The following is a 22547-nucleotide window of genomic DNA, read 5'->3' on the forward strand; positions in this document are numbered from 1 at the left end:
ACGGAACTTCGAATAAATATTTATCAGTACCGATTATATTTCACGTTTTTATATAATATGTAATTAAAGAAAGACATAACGGTTTACAACAAAAATTAATTATTTAATAATTTTATTAATTCATATTTTAATAGATAGTAATAACATATATACATTCACGTTTCTAGATTCATTTAAAAAATTTATATTAAGTAATAAAGTAATTACATCTTGCGTTAACTAAATATGTATGAGATTAAGTCCCGAATAATACGATTATGCGAGATATTATTACCAACATGTAACGTAAGAGTGAAAAAATATGTATGAAAGAAACTTAGTTTCTGTTGTAAGGTTCAAATAAAAATTCTGAGCATTAACGTAGAGGTTAACTTTGCGCGATTACAACAGTACCATTTTGGCCCATGGTTCCACTTTGCGACACCGCAGGTGCATTCGAAGTTTCATTAACGGGAGACGTCGAATGATTATTAACATTTATAGAAGCTAAAGCCTTATTGCGTAATTCAAAGACTTGTTGTATGGCTTTACGAAAGCAAAGAAAGTTGTAATCGATTACACCTGCAAAGAAAAACGAGAAAATTGAAAAGACCGAGTATAATATTATCGTTATATTTCTTTGTACATTTGTTCTAAAATACATACCTTGTCTGTCGAAATTATCTTCTCGTAAAATACAGACTAGAGCTAAAAATTTATTAACTTCTCGCAAGTACAAAATCGTTCCATTATTTAGTTTAATTAGACTGGAACTTTGACTATCGAACGCTGCAGCTTCCAAATCCTCTCTTAAACTAAAATTAATTACATTGTAACATAATGTTTGCATAAAGAATTTTTAATGCAGCTTACCCATATATGCAAGATACATCGATAACGACATCGATCATGTCGCAACAGAGTTCGTAACTTTGCATATCTACGGGAGAGCTATCAGTTGCAATATAAATTTTCGATACTACATCAAATAAAAATGCTTTCTCGATCGCAGAATTCTGAAAAAAAAATTGTAATTTATAGTATAAAGAAATAAAGTTAGAAAAAACAAATATATTTGTTTCTCTTACAGATATAAGTATGTTGAGTAAATTTTCTAGAGTCGGTAATTGCGGTATCAATTTTTGAACAACTTTACTAAATGCTTCAAATATGCTATGATCGTATATGGATGTCAGATGAAAACTTAGATGTATTTGATCACACCCTAAAAAAATACAGATATAAATTTACGCATTTTTTGTGAATAACATAAAAGTATTTCAGAATTTCCAATAATTTGTCTTTTCTTTACCAGAGTCCGCGAGGTCATCGTTCGCCCTGGTATGTATATCCCTTTGAGTTTCCATTTTACAATCGTCGGATAGACCGTCAACTTTATGTATAAACACTTCAAATTTGATAGCTTGATTAACTTTGTATGCTTTTGTAACCGTTAAATGAAGTTTGTTAAGCGCTTCCATATAATCATCTTGAGCATCAATAACGAAAACCAATGCTCCACAACCGCCAAATATCATGTCGCTGTCGAAAGTAGGATCAAAGAAGTCAATTTGTCCTGGAAAGTCCCAAATTTGAAACTGAACAAAACTAGAGTTACTTATGTCATCCTTAATAATCTTATTTGTGCTTTCCAAAAATAACGTTTCGTTTGGCGACATCTTATGGAAAACTACTTTTTGTATAGATGATTTTCCGCTCCTAGAATGAATATTAATTTTAATATTAATTTCACGCGATAATATGGATAAAACGATAACATATTCAAAATTTAAGCGAGTACCTTCGAAGACCCATTAAAAGTATTCTAGGCTTTTGTTCGCCCGCCAAAGGGTCCATAGATCCTTCTGTTTCGCCATCGAAAGGTGCATACCCAAAATCTTTAGGAAATGATCCTACATCATAGGCAGCTTGATATTGATCATCGTCATCCTAAATTAATAAAATTCTCGTTAATATAAAGATACATTTAAAATTAAATAAAAAATCCTGTCTGTACATAAATGTACTATAAATGTATTTTGAAATAAAAGTGCATCATTTTATTAAGTTATTTTATCATTTTATCAGTACGTAATACATCAATTATTATCGCTACACCAGTTTGACTCATTGTTAAACTTACCATATTCGTATTACCGAAGATGATATTTTATTTATTTAAAGTGTCTTTATTTTAGGATAGACTTTGTATCCATAAACTCACAATATCATGGTGCCACTACACATTAAACAAAGTATATATTAATAATAATTAGTAATTAATGCAAACAAAACATATCTTTGTTTATAATTACGTGGAACCGTAACAAATAATGTACAACCATGCACGACTATTATTCGATACAATATCAATGCGAGCGATGATTACACTTGATTACACTGCATTACACTAAGCACGATTAGGTTGACACACAAAAATAAATATTCACTTTCACAGCCAATTGTAAATGACATTTGTGGTGTACAGTCAGTACAGTAGAATAATATCAGTGATGGGCAAAACCCTAGGTTTCGAACAAATCTGAAGTTTGCCGATATGTTTGTCTCGTTTCCTCTTTTGAACACTTTCCAGAGAAAGAAACGAAAACAAACACATCGGCAAACTTCAGATTTATTCGAACCCTAGGGTTTTGCCCATTACTGAATAATACGTATAAATTTCTCTTATCAAGTAGACTCTATCTAATTCTATCATTTTATGTGTTATAATTCTAATCTTAATATTATATTTTTATAACAATAGAAACTAAATATATATTACATTGTTATATATAGAAATGTATTGCAATGGAATTTGCAATTTTGTCGTATGTAAATAGCGTAAAGTTCACATCCAATTGTAACGTTGAACGTATGATGCGATGAAAATAGGCACAAATGCGAAGTACCAACTATGCAACTACGACTATTACGTGCTATTACGTTGGTATCAATGGATTTGAAAAAGTACAGTTTGAGTTCAGTGCTTTTATGGTTTGTATATCCTCTAATTTTAAACATTATCGTTATTGTAAATATGTTTCAAGAATTTATAGGTAATTGATATTTGAATTTTGAAATATAGGAACGAGATATTAACCTGGGGCTACAGAAGAGAATTTAACCAAAATGATAAAGGATTTTGTTATTCCTGTAAATAAGGATGAACTGTTGCAAAGAAGAAAGAGTGGACAATTTTCTGTTGAAAAACTCGTTCCTGTACGGATGCTTTCACACGCCATCGATGGTATGTAATAAATGTCATTCACTATCTTTAGACGTCTCTCCCTATAAAATGTATACACAATATTTAGAAAACTGTACATAGTATACATAGAAAGCAGCCTACTACATGATATATTATTTTATACGTACCACTATATTAATTTTCTTTTTGTAGAAGCAAGAAAAGCACTCCAAGCAAATGGAATTAATTTTATCCTGAAACACTTTGATACATTTTTCTCTATACTTTTACATGGAAATAAAATTGAGTTAGCAGTCGTTATGCAAGGTTTTTCTAGAATTCATAAAGGTAAGAAATATTATATTTCATCTGCCTGTACATAATATTCTTGTATAAAAACTTTAGTAAACATAGGTCCAAAGGTCAACCGTTTCTGAGATATAAACATTTTTGTTTGCTAGTATCAGCTTTTTCACTCAATATAATGTGCCCTATACACAATATAAATATTGAATGCTTTTTTTGAACACTATAGATGCATACTAAATTTAATTACTGTTGCGCATAGCTATCACAGTGCTGGTTCACGATTTGGAAGGCGTACTCGAAAGAGGAAACAAGCTAGAAAACGACGAATCCATACGATTTTTCAACATTACTAAAATGCTAGTATATTTATTTTCTGAACTTATTTGCCATATACATGCTGAAATTGTTAAAAGCTCGAGCAGTAAATATGTCGACAAGGTTCGTTCGTCGTATATAACGTAATGGTACTGTAGATGTTTCATACTTTTATATTAACTAACATGTATTATTTAGTCAAAAAAAAAATACAAAATCAGATATAGAAGAAGAGTGGGATACTACCAAGGAGAATGCATTGGAATACAGTTATAGATTACTCCAATTACCATTGCAAAAACTCTGGCGTCCTCCCATTGTCGAGAATGCGTTTATTATGTAAGTTTTAGTCGCACAAATACGTACATGTTAATTAAAATTTAAAATATTAACTATAATTTCATATCGTAGGTTGCTCACTAAAATGTGCTATAAGATATTAGAACATTGTAGGGATTCAAAAGATAAATACGTACGGCAGACTATTTTCGAGGTAAAATTTATTTAATTTTTTCGTTATATTATTTTTATATTCAATATTTTCATTTTCTTTTCAAAAAAGATTTTAGGAATTTCGATTAAAAAATACAATCATGGCATGGACTGCGTAATAAGAATTATCCAGGTATGTATATGTATTCGATGATTTTAAATTTCATATGGTTTTAGCAAAAAAAATGCACTAAGTATGTAATTTAATGTTACAGTTGTTGAAGTTGCACAATACGTTAGCAACGCATATAGCAAACGGTGTTATTCATATGGTTGATACATGCGGTTGTAACGGTTTAATGAAGGAAGTAATAAAAGAAATAGATCAAAGCGAACCATCTGAAAGCGAGAGTCGTTGTATATCGATATTTCTTGAAACTATTGCTAATACTAAACCAAATCTTATAATTCCTATTCTCGTCAACGTGATGGATTATTTGGCTAGCGAACATTATACATTGAGAAATTGCGCGATTAGCGTTATAGGAATAATCGTGCAAAAAGCGTTAACCGGAGACGATCTTACGCAAGAACAAAAAGATCAACACGATGAATGTCTGAATAGTTTATTGGAAATGGACTTCTAACAAAATTTGTGTATGTTAACGAATAACAGTATTTACAATAATTTACACGTTACACACGTCTTGTTGTGAACTTTATGTTTCACAGTCCACTAGTGTTACATGTATGTCAAAATCCCAATAAGTATAACGACGAAGATATGCAACAAGCTGGTACTCTTGCTCTCAGTAAAATGATGACAGTCAGCTCAATATTTTGCAAAGAAAACTTGCAGCTTTTAATTACGATACTGGAACGTTCGCCGTACCCTAGAATTCGAGCAAACGTTCTTATCGGAATAATGGATCTTGCATCGAAATTTCCAAATGAAATTGAACCATGGATGAAACACATTTATGGCAGGTAATCGGAGATAGAAATTAAGAAATATTAAATACAGCAGATGTAATAAAAGTACATGTTGCGATTAGAAATATCATATATTTTCAGACTACGGGATGAAGACACGAACGTACGAAGTACCTGTGTTCGTGTTTTATCGAGTCTTATAATGAGAGACATGGTGCGTATCAGAGGCTAGATATCGGAATTAGCTCTCTGCATAGTCGACGAAGACTTTGAAATTCGTCAAAGTGCAAAAAAATTTTTCGAAGGATTTTCGCAGAAAACCAATGCCTTGTACAATATAATGCCCGACATATTGTCTCGATTAACCGATCCTAATTTAGAGATAAGCGAATCGGATTTCCAAGAGGTTCTAAAGTATGCATTGTTGATCAAAAATAAACGTACATACTCGACAGTTTGATTCAATAATTTACATTTACAGGCACATCTTAGGTTTATTGCAAAAGGAAAAACAAATCGAAACTATAATCGATCGAATTTGCGTTAGATTTCAACTGGCTACTGCAGAAAGACAGTGGCGTGATTTTTCATACTGTCTGTCACTCTTACAATTTGGCCCGAAAAGTAAAGAAGAAATAATCAATTAAATACAAATTTAATTAAATACGTTACGTTTCGTTAAACATTTGTTATTAGGTATACAACGTCTTATCGAATGTTTGCCTCTATTGAAGGAGAAAATTTACCACCCACAAGTTTTAAAAGCTTTGCAGAATGTTGTGGAACAGTGCAAAAAGAAACCGAATACAAAAGTAGCTTGTACAGAATTGGAAGAAAAAATAGAGGAACTTCTCAAAAATAGAACGGACAATAACGATAACGAAATTATGCCACCGCCACAAGCACCGGTAGAAAGAAACCGTGTTAGACGTTTAAGGCGCAAAAGTAGTAGCGATGAAAAGGATGACGATGCCAATGGTGATCCTGATACAGTACCTCCTGTAACGAAAGGTAAGTTTTTTACATACACAAACTACATCCACAGATATTTGTGGACATATATGCGTTGATTTTGCTATATACGAAACAATTATTTTATTGCGTCTAATTATTTTATTTGTACAGAACTTAGGGCAATCCCGTCAAGTCCAAGACAATTACGAAGTCGGAACAAAGACAATAATTCGAGTGCTGCTTCAGTATCGAGAAGTAGAAACTCCATTTCAACTTCGTCGGGTACATCGAAAAGAACTTCGGCACGTTTATCGCAGTCACAAACTAGACAATAAAATTTGCGATTACATTAGTAGAATTAATGTATAGTTTTCTACTGTTTAATATATGTCGTATAGAGAAAGTAAAAATAAGAGGAAAAGGCATGTATATTTTCATACGATTTCGTAAAACTGATGAGAATGTCAAATGTTTTGTAGAATTATCCTTTGTTTTAGTAGGATGAAGAAATTTCTTGTAAGTTACATGCTTCCTTCTGTAAAAGACTGGTCTGAGTTAGGTAGGTTCAACTTTACAAATAAATCATTTTTTTTTTTGCATGTAACGAATCAAGAATGTATTACTTTCATTTGTTTATAAGGGTGCAGAGTTGTCTACGCAACTGCAACGGATTTTGTGTTACATTAAATTGTGTCTTACATTAAAATGTTCTTTCTTTACATTGTTTTATATTCTCTTTATTCTCTGACATCCTTGTTAGTACCGATTACTTCGTATTCGTTGCCTATGAATTTCACAATTAGTAATTGTTTAAAATGCAATTTTAGAAGAGTTTCTGCAACTAGCACAAATTATAATCTCATTCCGGTTAATTTAGCTAATATTTTCCTAATATACACGTTCCATTTTAGAAATATTCGTAGATGTTTTTAATGTAGCAGTAGAGAAAATGTGAAGTCAGCGAAATAATTAGTCGGTAGAATAATTAAAATATTAGTCGGTAGAATTAAAAATATTAGTCGGTAGAAATACCGAGTTTCTTTGCGTTTAACGAGAACTATGCGCACACCGCAATGGGCATGCTTTATAATGACTTTTACCCCTGTTTACCCCTTTGGATTATATAGGTAGGGTAGTTAAAAAATCATTCGTGGATGCGGCGAGCTTTGAATCATTATGTTCTAAAATACGTGAGGACTTGAATCGATAATATCGTAATCAAAATTGTACCATGAGAAATTACGCATTACAACGGTAGGTATTGATTTGTTTTTGCCATAGGTCAATATATCGTCTAGCTTTGTTTTTGTAACCCTTCGTTGTATCTACGCGCGCGTCCATATGTTTATGTTTTAATCCGGTTTAATGTAAATACAGTTTTTAAACGTGTCAACTTACGTTTCAGCGTACAGGAAATTAAATATATTTTTATACGTGCAATTGTATACTGTACAATTCTATAAAAGTATAGCATAAGAAATAATGTGAAGACAAAAGTAAGTAAACATATTAAAGTGGAATAATATCGAAAAATATTTTGTATCTTACTAAATTGAATCGCACAGAATCGTAAATGTAATACGTTTGAAGCTTAAATTGAAGATGGATGTTCATGGCATTGGTATTGTTGCTGTTTTGGGATCTGTTGGGGCTGCAACCGGGGCTCTATCAGCTGTAATTGTTTATACAATTTGCATTAGACGCAGACGATTGTCCCTTCTTGTTCCAGGCAGAGGACCTCTCAATTGGTATGCATATCGTATTCCTTAAAGCTGATTAAAGTTAATATTTGTAGTTAAAATACACAATTCACGGTTTATCTACATTTTAGGTTTGAGAAAGATTTATTGAATAGAGCAGAAGAAGCAACATGGTCATCGAAAGATGTGTTTGGTGGTTTAAGATCTAATTCTGCTTTAGATCTAGAAAATAAGTCTTTGAAACAAAATGATCGTTGTTCCGATGATGAAGAGTGGCAATCTAATTATGTATTTGGTAGCCTAGCAAGTGATTCACCTAAAAAAGGTGACCATATCTTAACGATACAAATAAGTTTTATTTTTTCTTGTATTATCTGATATATCATTGTTTATTTTCAGTTTTACAATATTTATCAGAGTCGGAAGATATTTCGATATCACCTGTCAGCTCTTTTGCACCACCGTTACCAGAAGGAACAGTGGCTGCCTCTGAAAAGCACATGATAATTGTAAAGTCAAAGACAAGAAGTATAATTGATTCACATTCTCGACTCAGTAGTACTGAAATTGACACTTCTTCCTACAAGGTATAAATATTTTTAAAGACCAGTCGGTATCTTGCACAAAATTCCATTAATCTATATTTCAATTTTTTGCGTGGTACAGCTGTCTTCTTCCGCATCGACATCTTCGTCTGATGAAATCAGAGGTGAATTACAAATTGGTTTAATTTACGATGCAAATGGTGGTATTCTCACTGTTAGACTAGTCAAGGTAATTTAATACATACATATTAATTAAACGTGTGCATTTACTTTTCATATGCTCCTTAAAATAAATGTTGAATTAATAAAGAAATGAAATGAAAATATCTCTGTTTATAAAGGCACACGATCTTCATGCAAGAGAATTAAATGGAACTGCAGATCCTTATGCAAAAGTACGTCTGTTACCTGACTGGAGTAACGTATGGCAAACAAGAATACATAGGCGGACTTTGAATCCAGGTAAATTTCGTACATGTAGATTACGATGAAGTGATATTTATAAAAATAAAGTCTAACGTGAATTATTATAATTTTTGTGAATAGTGTTCGACGAGGATTTCGTTTTTGAAATAATGCCCGAGTCATCGTTAGACGGAAGAACATTGGAAATCCTACTTTACGACTTCGATGCCTTCTCCAGGCATCAATGTTTGGGTTACGTACAGCTTCCTTTATCTGCAGTAACCGATCTAGATACAACGCTTGTTCTTATTACAAAACCAATTCTACGGTATGGTATCGAGAATGGATTAAAAACACCATTTATGGGAGAGCTTATGGTTTCCCTATCTTATCAACCATCTGCAGAGAAATTAACGATTATAATTGTTAGAGCGAAAAGCTTACCTAGTCTTAACGATACGAAAAATGCAAATCTGTACGTAAAAGTAAGTATACGAAATTATTACATCGTTTCTATGAAGTAAGTACTGCAATTTGTATATTTTTAATATATCTAAATTTTTTTAGGTGAAGATTATTCAAGATGGCAAAAGTATTAAAAAAAAGAGGTCCAGCGTACAACGCGAAACCATTAATCCTGTATGGAATGATATCTTAAGCTTCGATGTTGGTAACGAAGTATTGTCCAAATGCATAATAGAATTTATTATTTTACGAGAAAATGGTGAGCTTTTGGCTAAATGCGAGGTATCTAACAAATGTCAAAAAGAGCTTTTTCAGCGTGTATTAGCAGGAACAGGGGCATCCGCGCAATGGTTACCGCTATCCGAACCAGAAACTTATTGCGGTGATACCACCGATTTAAAAGATTAAGAATCTCATGAAAAACCGTCCCACTATGCCGGATACTTTAACCCGTTCGCTAATAAGAACTTATATCTATGACTGTAAGTCTGCGTTTCAAAGTTATGTTACAGAAAGAAAGATTACAATTACTATTATATTATTCTTATAAGACGTATTTCGATCAACTTCGTGTGTTCAAGTTTGGATATCTTTAAATGTTACTTCACCATTTATTTATTTTATAATGCAAATCTATCAAAAGTTTTTAATTCCTTTACAAGACTACTGTAATTGCGAATGATACTATATACTTGTTTATTACAATCTTTATCCTGTACTGGAATTATTTTTGAAGTTTACATTTGCATGTACAAATACTATAAATAAAAAAAACGTATGGTTCGACCTATCGAATAATGGAAGCGTATAGAAACGCTTCTTCTTTCCTTTGATTACGGTTATTACAATTCACGTAGTCGAGTAAATCAGTTTAAAAATATTTTATTCATTGTACAATATAATTGCCAAAAGTGGATGGACCAGCAAATTGCGATCCGAAAGTTTAGTCAAACAGACCTGTAAAAAAAGTAAAGTATAATTAAAATAGATTCTTTCCTTTGATTAAAAATATCACGTAATTATAGTAGCGTTCTCATTTTCAAGCATCATCGTGATAATTTCAGTAGCTAATACATGATAGAATAATCATTGAATATAAGGCGTTTCATTAAATAATAATCAATAGTACAATACTCACCAAAGCCCATATCGTCGTCGGATTCTTCTTCAGGTTCTTCCTTCTTCTTTTCTTCCTTAGCTGGCGCAGCTTCCGCGCTAGTAGGTGCTGCAGTGATCGGTGCTTTAAAATACAAAAAAAAAAAAATATAGAAAATATTATTTTATAAAAGTTAGCGGCCTAACGTTCTACTACAGTTACGCGATATAAGTAAGCACAATGTCAATGTTGGTTAAAAAAATTCAGAATCATATTTTAAATATGACCACATATTTTTTTATTCTTTTTTCTTTCTCCTCTATCACTGGCCGCTCTAACAAGTAACGTCGCTTAGATCGGTGGATGTAGAGGAATGTTAATAAAGTTATGTAAATAGTTTTAGAATTTACGAAACGACTGTAAGCATTTGATTTTTTAACACATTAGTCTCTAACCTAAATTGTAATAGCGCGCAATCTACATACCAAAACTGGTTTTACCTATATCTGTCAAACTCGAATAATTGCAAATGTTAGTATCACTTTTACACGTGCTTGTGAGTACACAGAAGTCACTCATTGCTTAGAACAAGACTTACTCCGAAAGATTATTAAGTCGTTATTAAATTCTAATGTCTTTCCTAGATTAAGAATATAACGCGTATTATAAGTACCTGTTGCTGGTGCAGCTCCAACGCCTGCTCCAATGTTTGTTAGAAGGTCTTTCACGTTAATATTTTCCAGAGCTTTGGCAAAAAGTCCAGGCCAGTAAGATTCCACGTCGACGTTAGCAGCTTTCAAAATTGTTTGGATTTTTTCGCCCTAAAACAAGCAAAGGTATTAATAAATATTAACCGTAAACAGATTACGCACACGTGAAAATAAATAATGATAGAATATCATAAATAGTACTTCAATCTTTCATGATGCTTTCATGATGCTTTCATGATGCCGCGGTCGAACATGCACGCGACACGTACTTACAGTTACAGCGATGTCATCGTCGACGAGGATTAATGCCGAGTAAATGCAAGCGAGTTCAGCCTTGGTAGTCATTTTTTCTACTTGTATAATTTATATTAAAGCTGGATGTATGTCAATAATGGTGCAAGTCGTTGATATAACCTTAGCTCTGCAAGAGAGAACAAGCACTCGACTTTCGAGATCCAGCGGAAAGGAAACAGAAGGAAAAGATACGAACGGAAATCACGTGACATGACCGAAGAATTTTGGGAGAATTCACATTTACAACGAACAAGCTACGAAATGCGTACAACGTATTTCATTGATCAGGCTATGAAATTAAAACACTTTTCAATATATAAATTCATCGAATTGTTAAGCAAGATATGTTTTACCGGCATTACATATTTATGCTATCGTTATTATACATTTTGTATAATAGACAGTAGCGAATAACGTAAAATTTCGTAACGACTGAATAATTCACCCTAGTAACCTAGAGGGACTTGTCTCTAGAGATATTCTTTTTTATTAGGTATAAGCAAGTTCAAATATGTAAACAATATTCAAATGCACATGACCGATGTATACAATGAAGGTGCAATGTCGTTAGAAGTAGAAAACGATTTAATACGTGTAAATAATCAATTGTGCGATTTTTCTCCAGATGGAAGATTTCTAGCAGTTGCATATCAAACAAATTTAGTCGTAAAAAGTAGCAAAACCTTTGATACCATTCTCTCGTTTGTATTTGCAGACATAATTGAGGTTTGGTTTGATTTTTTAAACGAACTGTTATTTTATATTTGCCAACACTTAACATCATGAAATCTTAATTGACAAATCAAAATTTTACAACTGTTTAATTGTCTTTCGCTCAATGTGTCTATTATAGGTCTTCAAGTGGTCTAGAAATAGCGAATATATTCTTTGTGCAAATATAAAAAAAGCTATTATTCAAATATATTCTATTTATTGTCCCGAATGGAAATTCAAACTCACAGAAGGAAGTGCTGGTTTGGAAAGCGTCTATTGGTCCCCCGATAGCAAGCATTTTTTAACAGTGTCAGATTTTAATGTAAGTAAATAAATTTATATATTATGTAAATGGATATTTTAAAACATTAAAATAATTAAATTGATCAGATTCAAATATCTATATGGTCTTTGGAAAATCGAAGTGTAACTTACATACAAAATGTGAAGACCTCCTTTGGTAAACTACATTTTAGTCCAAATGGCATTGAATTGGCAATCATAGTTTCAAACGAAGGTGAAGACAGTATAGAAATTTATAAGACCGATACTTGGAAATTAAGTAAAGTAAGTAGTTAACTATAATTAAATCCAATAATTAAGATCAAGTAAACAATTTTATTATATAAAAATGCGAATATTTCGTAGATCTTTTTATATTGTAATATCTATATCGTGTATTTTAACAGTATGATCAGATCCACAGCTTGCCAATTGTACGATATTTGTATATTGTTTTTGTGGTCGAAATTTAAGCCTTCTTACAGTTAAATGATGCGCTTGAGAAGAATTATACACTATACACTTTTGCCATACAAAATTATTTGTAAACATTTGCAACCTTTGTATTTCTATACAACCTGATTCAAATCCTACTGCTAAAATATAAGTACATTCGGATATACTCAGAAGAGCAAACGAAAGCGCTGTAACAGAATCTTTTACATCCAAATGCGTGACTGGAAGAACTTTGTCATCGATAAGCTTTGGATTCCAAATTCCAATTTTTCCATCTCTAGAACCAGTCGCAAAGAAACATGAATCATGCGTCCACGAACAGCACCATATTATACGAGTGTGAAGATTATCTTTTTTCAAACTGGCTGCTATTAAAGTATACTTATCGTCGTTGCATTCGAACAACGACCACTTTCTATCTCTGGATACGGATACTAGGTATCTGTCGTTGGGTGAAAATTCCATTTGCGTTACGGTTAATTGGTGAGATATAAGTTTCTGAATTTGCGTCCATGTGACCGTATTCCATAATAATATCGCAGAATGCTCCGTTGAAGTTGATTTACACGCAGTCGCCAATAAGGATCCATCGTGTCTGGCAGCTATGGAAAATATTTCATAGCCGTGACCATAAAGTTTTTGTAGTTCTGGCCATAGCGTACTTTGCATCAACTCTTCCTCTGTGGGAGGAACGTAATCTTCATTTTTAAAATCATCGATTTCGGTTTCTTTCGTTCGAATACTATCGTTAAATGTCGCTTTATTCGTTAATCCAAGAGCAGGTACCGATGCACTTTCGGCTACCGTATTTTTAAAGTCGTCGATATCAGCAATTTTTCCTAAATAGTTCTTAAACGTTATCGGAGTTGTGAATATACGTGTAACCTTCTCTTCTGCTCCTGAAGCAAACATGTACGGAGTTAACACGGCTAAGCAATTCATATCGTATCCGTGAACTTGCGGACGTCCAATTTCATGCCAAAACTCTGTCGTTTTATTTTTCCATGGTGCATGAATTCTCGTTGTTTGATCTGTGCTTGTAGTAACGAGAAACCTGTTAACCAAATTATTAATTATTATTATAAGCAATTTGAAAGTTCTGTAATTTTTCAAAGCAAGCCTGAAGCTTGAAGGCTTAGCTTAAAAATTACAGACCTTCCTTTAGGGTCCCAGCAAAGGTCGACTACTTCTGCGAAATGACCGCTTGGCATAGACTTTGGAATCCAATTCTTTGCATTGTCCAAGTATTCCCAAATATGAAAGGACCCTTGATATCCGTGGGCTAGTATATTCGATCCGTTCCCGCTAAATTTGCAACCGTAAAAACCTAATGAATTACCACCAACTTCTCCCACTCTAACTTTTTCCGACCAAATTCCAGTTATTTCGTCTGGCTCCCATATAATCATGGATTTATCCATTGAACAAGATAACAATCTTAAAGTTCTATTTTTCGTTGTTTGCAACGGATACCAATGTACGCCGTAAATCCAGCCATCGTGACCGTAAAGCACAGATTCCAAAGTAATATTGTACTTCGTACCCTTCGCTACGAATACTTGTTCTTTCTGATACAATTCATCGTTTGAATATTTATTAACATTAACAGAAATTTTCCACAATCGTATCATAGCATCTTGAGAACCAGTCGCGAGTAAAATGCTATCATCCGTGTCGCGATTAAAATCCATACAACGTACCCAATCTTCGTGTCCGACTAAAACTTGGACCTTAATGAAACGTAACTCTTCTATAATATCGGAATCTGTTGCGTATAGCTCGATTGTTGAGCTTTCCGTTGCGACTGCTAAAAGTGTCAGATTCGTATGTGGTAAACGAGAGAAAGAAGCTTCTATTGGTAACTTCCTTTCGGACATGAGTACCTGAAAACATTTTACGTTGCCACGTGTATCTCTGGACCATATTTTTAAATCACCTTTAATCGATCCGGTACATATCAGTAACTTAGGAAAGGTTTCTTCATTTCGAGAATCATGTTTAGAAAGGTACAAAGAATTGCTAAATGTAAGGGCATCGCCACATTCAATAACAGAGGTGCATTCAAAGCATTCCTTCAATTTGCTCCAAATAATAGCAGTTCCATCCGTCGAACTTGATAATAATTCGAATTCACTTTCCGAATTAAGTCGTTTGATCCATCGAACTGTATTAACACGTCCTTTATGCCGGTGAAGTGTATTTGTCACTTTTCCAATTTTTGAGACAGACGGATCGTAAATTGCAACCGCATGACATGCTGCAAAGCAAACGAGACCATTTCGTCCCCAGTCAGCCGAATGTGGAACTCGATTACAAGCACACGATATATAAGATGTCATATCTTTTTATTATTAATAAATACTATTTACATGCGACTGTCTGTTAAATTACTAATCTAACCTCGAAAAATTATAACAACAAATATGGCCACGAAAACACGCGGTGTCCTTTCCTTTTAAATATGGAATCTTTCTACTGGTCAAGATTTTCGCGCGTGTTCGATCGCAAAGTTCGAATGAAAATCTAGTCGCATTACTTTCTTTAGAGCTCAATTTCGAATATTTCAATTAAAAAATTTGTTTGCATTTCACTGGAATAATACATTTCGTTCAATGTACTTTTCTATTACATTTTTTAGAAATTAATATGCGGACGTTTGAGCAGCATCGATGGGATACATTGGTCACCGAATAGCGAACTATTATGTATTTGGTGTTCGTTTGGTAACGAGGCAAAATTAATTATTTATTCGAGCGTAAGGGAAAGAGACATCGGAATTTTTTGTCCCGAACGAATTGTAGATACATCTGAAACAGGATGCAATTATCGAAACGAATTGAAAGGTATCGAGTCCGTAACGTGGATGCCTAGTGGACAATTATTGGCTGTAACTGGATTTAATGAAATGGTATTTAATATTAATTTAATAATATTTGCATAAATCGGGAAGTCCTAACCGAAAACGAGCTTAACTCTTAGCACTTTACAAGCAAGTGTAACTTGTTAGATAATTATTGGTTACGATCATGGTTCAGACTAAACATGTTTAATAAATTTTGAACGTAATTATGGCTATAAGGAGAATTCGTTGGCTTTTAACGAGCATGTAAAAATTTAATGTATTATTATTCTAACAAAATTTTGCTCGTCTCTGATTGCAAAGGGCTGTAATTATTTCGGTTTTGATTCCTTCGATAAGTTGATAATCCGAATACGGTTTCATTCAAACGTAAATTTTGTACACAGATCGTATTATTAAATCACGTGACATGGAAACCATTGTTACAATTGTATCTCGACCCGGTAATTAAGGAGAATTATTTGAATAAAGTGTACGAGGAACGTGTAATTCAACCGAAATTATCTAGTAAAAATATAAGTTTATATGATAAACATATTCGTAAGTACATATAAGTAACATCGCGGAGACGCGAATTCGTATACAGATTGATAAGCTAAGAAAATGAATGTTTACAGTGGAAGAAAAGTCTGAACGTCCGATAAATGTAAAGATCGGTAAGAAAAATGACATCGACAAATTGTCGATCGCTAAATTCAACGTTTTGGAATTTAGCTCGTGTGGACAGTACATGGCTATAAATCATCAACTTTATCCTACAACATTATGGATATGGAATGTCGTCGAAGATTATCTGGATTATCTGCTTTTTGAAAATAGTATCGTAGGTGAGAGCATTTCGACGGTTTGCTAAGACTATTATTTCTGAAAAATTGCATTATGTCACATCTGAAATTTTCGTTTAGCTGTAAAATGGAATCCTGTACGCGCTCAGCTGTTTGTATTTTGCGAATGCGCGCATATGTTTGAATGGACACCACACACCGCGACCTGTGTATCAACTCCACGAAATATTACAGTAGTAGACGGTCGATGGCATCCTCGAGGAAATCTTTTATTACTTTGTGGTTATAATAAGGCGATAATTTTTAAAATTGTAAATAAAACGTAGCATCAACTGTAAGATTAAATCAATTTTGATTATTCTTTAAGTAATATTCGAAGTAAGTTGTGTACGGTAAAACGTTTGAGTATGAAAATATTGCGTTATTAAAAAAAAGAAAGAAAACATATTTTGATCTACGAGAAAAAAAAATGTATAAATTTATGTTTAGTATAAAGCTAATGCAATTTGCGAGAATTAGTTACTATTAATAACCCTCTAGTGGCGAGCTTTGGAGGTGTCTGAAATATTCATTCATGTGTTCTGTCATAACCAGTTGCACGTTACCATCCCTTAACCTTCATCTTTTCCAAATGTTAAAGAATTAAATAGTTACATAGAAATATTTTTCAAATAAACTTATAAAAGAATTATTCATTTGGAGATCTAGATAATGGATCATAATAGCATTCAATTAATGGAAGACATCACGCTAGAAGGAAAAAATACTGGAAAGTGTGTCGCGTAAGTTAGAAATTTAACTCGTATGTTAAAATAGAATCAATGAAACAAAAATAGTACGAAATGTATTTTTTTACGACATCTTTATTCTCCTATGGAAGAAATTATAATATTAAAATTAATTCATTCTTATCCTTTTAAACGATATTTGTATGTATTGTAAACTTAGTTTGTATTTTATAATTATTTTACAATATTAAAATATTGTATTCTGTTTCGACAGAAATGTACCAGGAAAGAATAAAAGTAAAAATGAAAGTCCTCGCTTTTCGAGTAAGCTGAAAGTAGAAATGCAAACTTTAAGAATATCCAAAGAATCTGAACGACAGCTTTACGACACTCTAAAACATATTTATGGTCCTGTATGTATTATAGATACGATCGTTTACTCGTTATTATATATCTTTTTTGTGAAATATCATCAGAAGATAACACAGCTGTTTTTTTATAGAGCTTTAAACTTTCTGATGCGTCAGAGTTTGAAAATAAAAAATCAAACTTAGACAAACAATATTGGATGGAAAGAGGCAACTTAGTTATTAAAGGAATAGTTGATTATTCTTCCAAAGATACCAGGCCTAAAACTCAGGAACAAATTACTAGACAATTTGCGACATCTAAACTTGAAAGTTATGGGTAAATATTAATGATGTAATATTTTCGATCATTTCAAGACAAGTTATTAACTGTTACATTACTTTTAGTTTTCACCAATCGCACTGCATCGAAGCGTTAATACATACGAAAGGCGATATGGGAAAAGCTTTAGAAGTTTTGTTCTGTAAATATTATGGACTTGAAACGATCGAAAGAAGTCAAACGTCCGATGATATCAGTCTAACAGATTTATTAGAAAGACGACGCGAGGAAAAAGAGACGCTCGAGTCTATTTATGGAGATATGTTTATAGAAAAGATAAAAAGTCAAATTTGGATCGTTCAACTTAAGTTAGATTATCTGGTAAGAAACGATGCAATAGAGCAAGAAATACGAAAAATTAAGCATCAACAAGAAAAAGAGAAAGAGAAAGCAGTTTGTAGATTATTTATTCAAAAGAAATGTAAATATGGAATTAAATGTAAATTTTTACATCAGCAACCACAAGTATTAAGAATGCCTGAAAGAGAGGATCCGCAGTTTACGTTAGAAATAAGATTTCCCAAAGGTATTAATACGTAAAATCAAGTAAATCATGCAACTGATATATAAATTATTAATAACATTCTACTTGAGGGATACTTTTTTTATATTTCATTAGGTTGTAAATATCCGTACGAACCACCGTATTTCTACTTTTATAAAAATGATGGTACGTTTCCAAGCGTAAACTGTTTAAGAATAGGAAGAAGATTATACGACGAAGCACAGTCTATATCGAAAGATGGAACTCCTTCTATCTTTTCTGTAATATCTCTTTTGGAGAATGAACTTGAAATAAAAGGATATTTAGAAGTAAATAAAGAACAATTTTTGGATCAAAACGAACTACTTTTTCCCAAAGAATCGGTAACCGACGATGGAACGGATACAGCTACGCATCACGAATTAGGATCTATAACTAGAAAGTATAGAGACAATATGACATGGGAAGAGGTATCAAAAACGGATGATCTGATTCATGAAAATTTCAAAGAGAAACAAAAAAATCCAAAATATAAAAGAATGAAGGACGTTAGGAAGAAATTACCTGCGTGGCCTAAAATGGATAACATTTTAGAAATAGTACATGAAAATCAAGTTACTATCATTTCAGGTGAAACAGGATGTGGTAAAAGTACACAGGTAAATAAAATTATCGGCGTTGTGTAAATTTCAATTTTGGCATGGCAAGATATTTGATGTATCGAATACTGTTTAGGTGCCGCAATTCTTATTAGACGATTGGATTCTGAATAGATCCGAATCAAAAGAACATGTTAATATAGTATGTACGCAACCTCGGAGAATAAGCGCTGTGGGAGTAGCGGAAAGAGTTGCAGCAGAGAGAGATGAACGCGTAGGCGACACAGTAGGATATCAAATACGATTGGAAAGCAAAATGTCCAACAAAACCAGATTAACATTTTGTACAACCGGCATTTTGTTGCAAAGATTGTCCATGAATCCAGACTTGACCGATGTTACTCACGTAATAGTGGATGAAGTTCACGAAAGAAGCGCAGAAAGGTGAGGTGTATATTCTGTTAAATTGTTTATCTTTACTTAAATATTATCGTTTCTTATCTAGCGACTTCCTCTTGATGCTATTGAAGGAATTATTACGTAAAAGATCAAACCTGAAAATAATACTTATGAGTGCAACACTTAAAGCTGAGGCTTTTTCCTCGTACTTTAGAGAAGCTCCTATTTTGTGTATTCCAGGAAAAACGTTCCCTGTGGAACAAATCTTTTTAGAAGATATATTTGAAAGGATAAATTATGTACTCGAAGAAAATTCGAAATTCACGCGGAAAATTAAATGCGATTGGGAGCAGTTGCAAATAGATCTCGAAACTGCGGAGGTCGAAGGGGCTAGCGGTGCTGTAGTTAAAGAATCGATTCAAGACGAAAATTTAACGTTAACGCAGATTGTTAGTAGATATCACGGTTACGATAGGCAAACACAGAAGAATTTGTACGTTATGGATCACGAGAAAATTAATTTTGAACTTATAGAGGCGATATTAGAATGGATTATTTTGGGGGAACACGATTACCCGAATACTGGCTCCATTCTAGTAAGTGATTTTATTTCGGAAAATTTCAATGCAAATTATGATATTAATCGCCGTACAATTTTAGGTATTTTTACCAGGATTTGCTGAAATTATTACACTGAAAAATCAATTAAATGGAAACGCGCACCTTTCTCCGAAGACAGGAAAGTTTGTTATTGTACCGTTACATTCAACTTTATCTAACGAAGAGCAAAATTTAGTTTTCAAAAAGACTGGAGATGTTAGAAAAATAGTACTAAGCACAAATTTAGCCGAAACATCTATTACTATAGACGATTGTGTTTTCGTAATTGATAGCGGAAAAATGAAAGAAACTAGATTCAATTCGAACCAAAATATGGAAAGTTTAGAAACATGTTGGGTGTCGCAAGCGAATGCATTACAAAGAAAAGGTCGTGCCGGACGTGTGATGCCTGGAGTATGCGTTCATTTATATACTTCGTACAAGTATGTATAATTTGTTAAGTATTGAATCGATACTTTAATTCTACAATAATAGAAATCTACTACTTTTTCATAAAATTTGTTATTTTATCAGATTTAAATACCACTTTCTGGCACAACCAGTACCTGAAATATTAAGAATTCCTTTAGAACCATTACTGTTACGTATTCAACTTTTACATAAAGGAAGAAAAGTAGACTTACATAGTATCTTAGGTAACGATTAATTAAATGGTAACGTTAACTTTAATTCTTTCTTTTTCGTATAGAACATTTATTAGAATTCTTCTTTTAGGTAAAATGTTAGAACCACCAACGGAAGAAAATATTTACAATGCAATTAAACGTTTACAAGATGTTGGTGCGTTTACTTCTGAATATATATTGACTCCGTTAGGCCATCATCTCGCTGCATTACCCGTGAACGTACGAATTGGGAAATTAATATTATTCGGTGCGATCTTTTGCTGCCTTGACTCCGCTCTCACCATTGCGGCTTGTTTGTCTCATAAAAATCCGTTTAATATACCTTTCGAGAAAAAACACGAAATAGATGCTAAGAAAGAATTCTTTACAGCTAATTCCGATCATTTAACTATTCTGAAAGCGTACAAGGTAAATGTATAAATATAGAAACATGTATCGTAACGTGAAACACGTATTTATATATTTTTTTTTATTTGATTTATAGAAATGGTTGGAAGCATGCGCGCATAGTAATTACGCAGGACACGTTTTCGCTAACGAAAACTATTTATCCATGCGAACATTATATACTTTGGCAGATATTAAGTATCAATTCTTAGAATTATTAGTTTCGATTGGTTTTGTTCCAATTAATTTGCCCAAACGACAACCAAATGTCGATAAAGTCTTGGAAATTACTGGGCCTGAATTAAACATAAACAATGATAATTACAAACTTCTTCAAGGTTTACTTTGCGCTGCTCTCTACCCTAATGTCGTGAAAGTTTTTACACCAGAAAAATCCTTTAAAATGCAATCTGCTGGAGCAATTCCTATACAACCTAAGCCAGAGGAACTTAGATTTCAAACAAAGAACGATGGTTTCGTCAGTATCCATCCATCTTCCGTTAATTTCCACGTGGGTTATTTCTCCAGTCCGTATTTAGTATTTCAGGAAAAAATTAAAACAAGCAAAGTGTTCATTAAGGAAATTTCAATGGTGCCAATTCTATTGTTAATTTTGTTCTCTGGTTATGAACTAAACATAGAACTGCACAATGGTCTATCTATCGTATCGTTAGAAGATGGCTGGATTTTGTTTAGCGTTGAATCGCATACGGTAAGTTTGTGATACTTCGCAATACGTTACAATAGAAACCTTTCATTGCAATTTTAAAAAAATGCTTTAATTCTGTTTAGGTGGGTCAACTTTTACAGAGAATAAGAGTAGAATTGATCACGTTATTGGAACAAAAGATGAAAGACCCTCTTTTGAATTTATTAAATCATCAAAATGGAAAGAAAATTATACAAACAATAGTAAATGTAGTAACAAGAGAATAGAATATAATATATATTTTAAACTTCTTATACTCTGGTATTAAATTTATTAACAAACCCATTGTCCTTTATTTATTATACTGTAAACAGTATATTATCAATATAAAATACAAAAGATTTTTGACTGACTAACAAGTTAAAAACATTTTATTTACTCATACTTTCATTTACTTGTAAACGAGAAAGATTGCAGCCATTAGCTCATATTAAATAGTATGCAATTGATAATGCCATCTGGCCTTACCGGCGATGTGCAGTTACCAATTATATACTTAAATAATATAGAGGGCCCAGGTCTCACCACGTGGAGGTTGCTGCATATAGAGACCCAAAAAAAATTGGGTGGCCAAGACAAAACCACATCCTAGCCACCTTTATCCTTAATCTAAATGTTGTGTGAGTGTGTGTGTGTTGTGTGGCCCGCCCCGGCCGAGGGTGTGTTACCCCAAATTAAAAAAAAAATTATACATGCAACCAATAAGCCACTCATACAAGCAACAAGCTACAGAAAAATGCAAGAAGCGAAAAAGCGAGCACTGTACAATGCTTTCATGCAATAATCTACACACGTAATATTAATGTAGTACTACATTTGTTGTTGTAATCGATGATCCTAGGAAGAATTTCTGCAGCATAAACTGAAACATACTAAACAGATT

General features: G+C 32.9%; 6 protein-coding genes and 1 pseudogene across 10 annotated transcripts; 4 read left to right on the plus strand and 3 right to left on the minus strand.

The window, feature by feature from the left end:
• Positions 1-125: 125 nt before the first annotated feature.
• On the minus strand, positions 126-2491 carry LOC128876929 (ras-related GTP-binding protein D). 3 transcript variants are annotated; one of them, XM_054123761.1, is made up of 7 exons: positions 2322-2491; positions 2123-2218; positions 1781-1929; positions 1292-1698; positions 1068-1204; positions 853-995; positions 126-794 (listed from the first exon to the last, which is right to left on the minus strand). In XM_054123761.1, exons 2-7 carry the CDS (start codon positions 2123-2125, stop codon positions 368-370), a joined length of 1266 nt encoding a protein of 421 aa, XP_053979736.1. In that variant the 5' UTR covers positions 2126-2218; positions 2322-2491; the 3' UTR covers positions 126-367. The 3 variants fall into 3 exon arrangements, with proteins under 3 accessions (XP_053979736.1, XP_053979735.1, XP_053979738.1); XM_054123760.1 differs by having other exon boundaries at positions 2295-2490; XM_054123763.1 differs by having other exon boundaries at positions 131-561; positions 646-794; positions 2123-2485.
• Positions 2492-3009: 518 nt separating this feature from the next.
• On the plus strand, positions 3010-6828 carry LOC128877200 (condensin complex subunit 1-like; annotated as a pseudogene).
• Positions 6829-7230: 402 nt separating this feature from the next.
• Positions 7231-9917, plus strand: LOC128876290 (synaptotagmin-A). Of its 3 annotated transcripts, none has more exons than XM_054122509.1 (9): positions 7231-7363; positions 7515-7605; positions 7675-7857; positions 7941-8134; positions 8209-8396; positions 8476-8583; positions 8696-8816; positions 8901-9244; positions 9327-9917. In XM_054122509.1, the coding sequence occupies exons 3-9, from the start codon at positions 7712-7714 to the stop codon at positions 9630-9632; spliced, it is 1407 nt and encodes a 468-aa protein (XP_053978484.1). In that variant the 5' UTR covers positions 7231-7363; positions 7515-7605; positions 7675-7711; the 3' UTR covers positions 9633-9917. The 3 variants fall into 3 exon arrangements, with proteins under 3 accessions (XP_053978484.1, XP_053978485.1, XP_053978486.1); XM_054122510.1 differs by having other exon boundaries at positions 7700-7857; XM_054122511.1 differs by having other exon boundaries at positions 7712-7857.
• Positions 9918-10090: 173 nt separating this feature from the next.
• Positions 10091-11502, minus strand: LOC128876292 (60S acidic ribosomal protein P1). Its single transcript, XM_054122514.1, has 4 exons — positions 11304-11502; positions 10994-11141; positions 10363-10464; positions 10091-10181 (listed from the first exon to the last, which is right to left on the minus strand). Exons 1-4 carry the CDS (start codon positions 11373-11375, stop codon positions 10168-10170), a joined length of 336 nt encoding a protein of 111 aa, XP_053978489.1. The 5' UTR covers positions 11376-11502; the 3' UTR covers positions 10091-10167.
• A 147-nt stretch (positions 11503-11649) lies between these two features.
• LOC128876291 (WD repeat-containing protein WRAP73-like) lies at positions 11650-16962 on the plus strand. Its single transcript, XM_054122513.1, has 7 exons — positions 11650-12050; positions 12178-12360; positions 12429-12605; positions 15415-15684; positions 16023-16176; positions 16254-16463; positions 16542-16962. Exons 1-7 carry the CDS (start codon positions 11853-11855, stop codon positions 16745-16747), a joined length of 1398 nt encoding a protein of 465 aa, XP_053978488.1. The 5' UTR covers positions 11650-11852; the 3' UTR covers positions 16748-16962.
• LOC128876289 (elongator complex protein 2) lies at positions 12637-15211 on the minus strand. The gene is made up of 2 exons (XM_054122508.1): positions 13932-15211; positions 12637-13830 (listed from the first exon to the last, which is right to left on the minus strand). The coding sequence occupies exons 1-2, from the start codon at positions 15113-15115 to the stop codon at positions 12693-12695; spliced, it is 2322 nt and encodes a 773-aa protein (XP_053978483.1). The 5' UTR covers positions 15116-15211; the 3' UTR covers positions 12637-12692.
• Positions 16963-16998: 36 nt separating the features above from the next.
• On the plus strand, positions 16999-21918 carry LOC128876287 (putative ATP-dependent RNA helicase DHX57). Its single transcript, XM_054122507.1, has 12 exons — positions 16999-17203; positions 17424-17562; positions 17652-17836; positions 17905-18365; positions 18459-18982; positions 19059-19366; positions 19428-19917; positions 19982-20364; positions 20456-20577; positions 20657-20976; positions 21053-21667; positions 21748-21918. Exons 1-12 carry the CDS (start codon positions 17133-17135, stop codon positions 21889-21891), a joined length of 3762 nt encoding a protein of 1253 aa, XP_053978482.1. The 5' UTR covers positions 16999-17132; the 3' UTR covers positions 21892-21918.
• The last annotated feature ends 629 nt before the right edge of the window (positions 21919-22547 follow it).

This window comes from Hylaeus volcanicus, chromosome 5, assembly GCF_026283585.1.
Source record: "Hylaeus volcanicus isolate JK05 chromosome 5, UHH_iyHylVolc1.0_haploid, whole genome shotgun sequence".
NCBI classification, from domain to species: domain Eukaryota; kingdom Metazoa; phylum Arthropoda; class Insecta; order Hymenoptera; family Colletidae; genus Hylaeus; species Hylaeus volcanicus.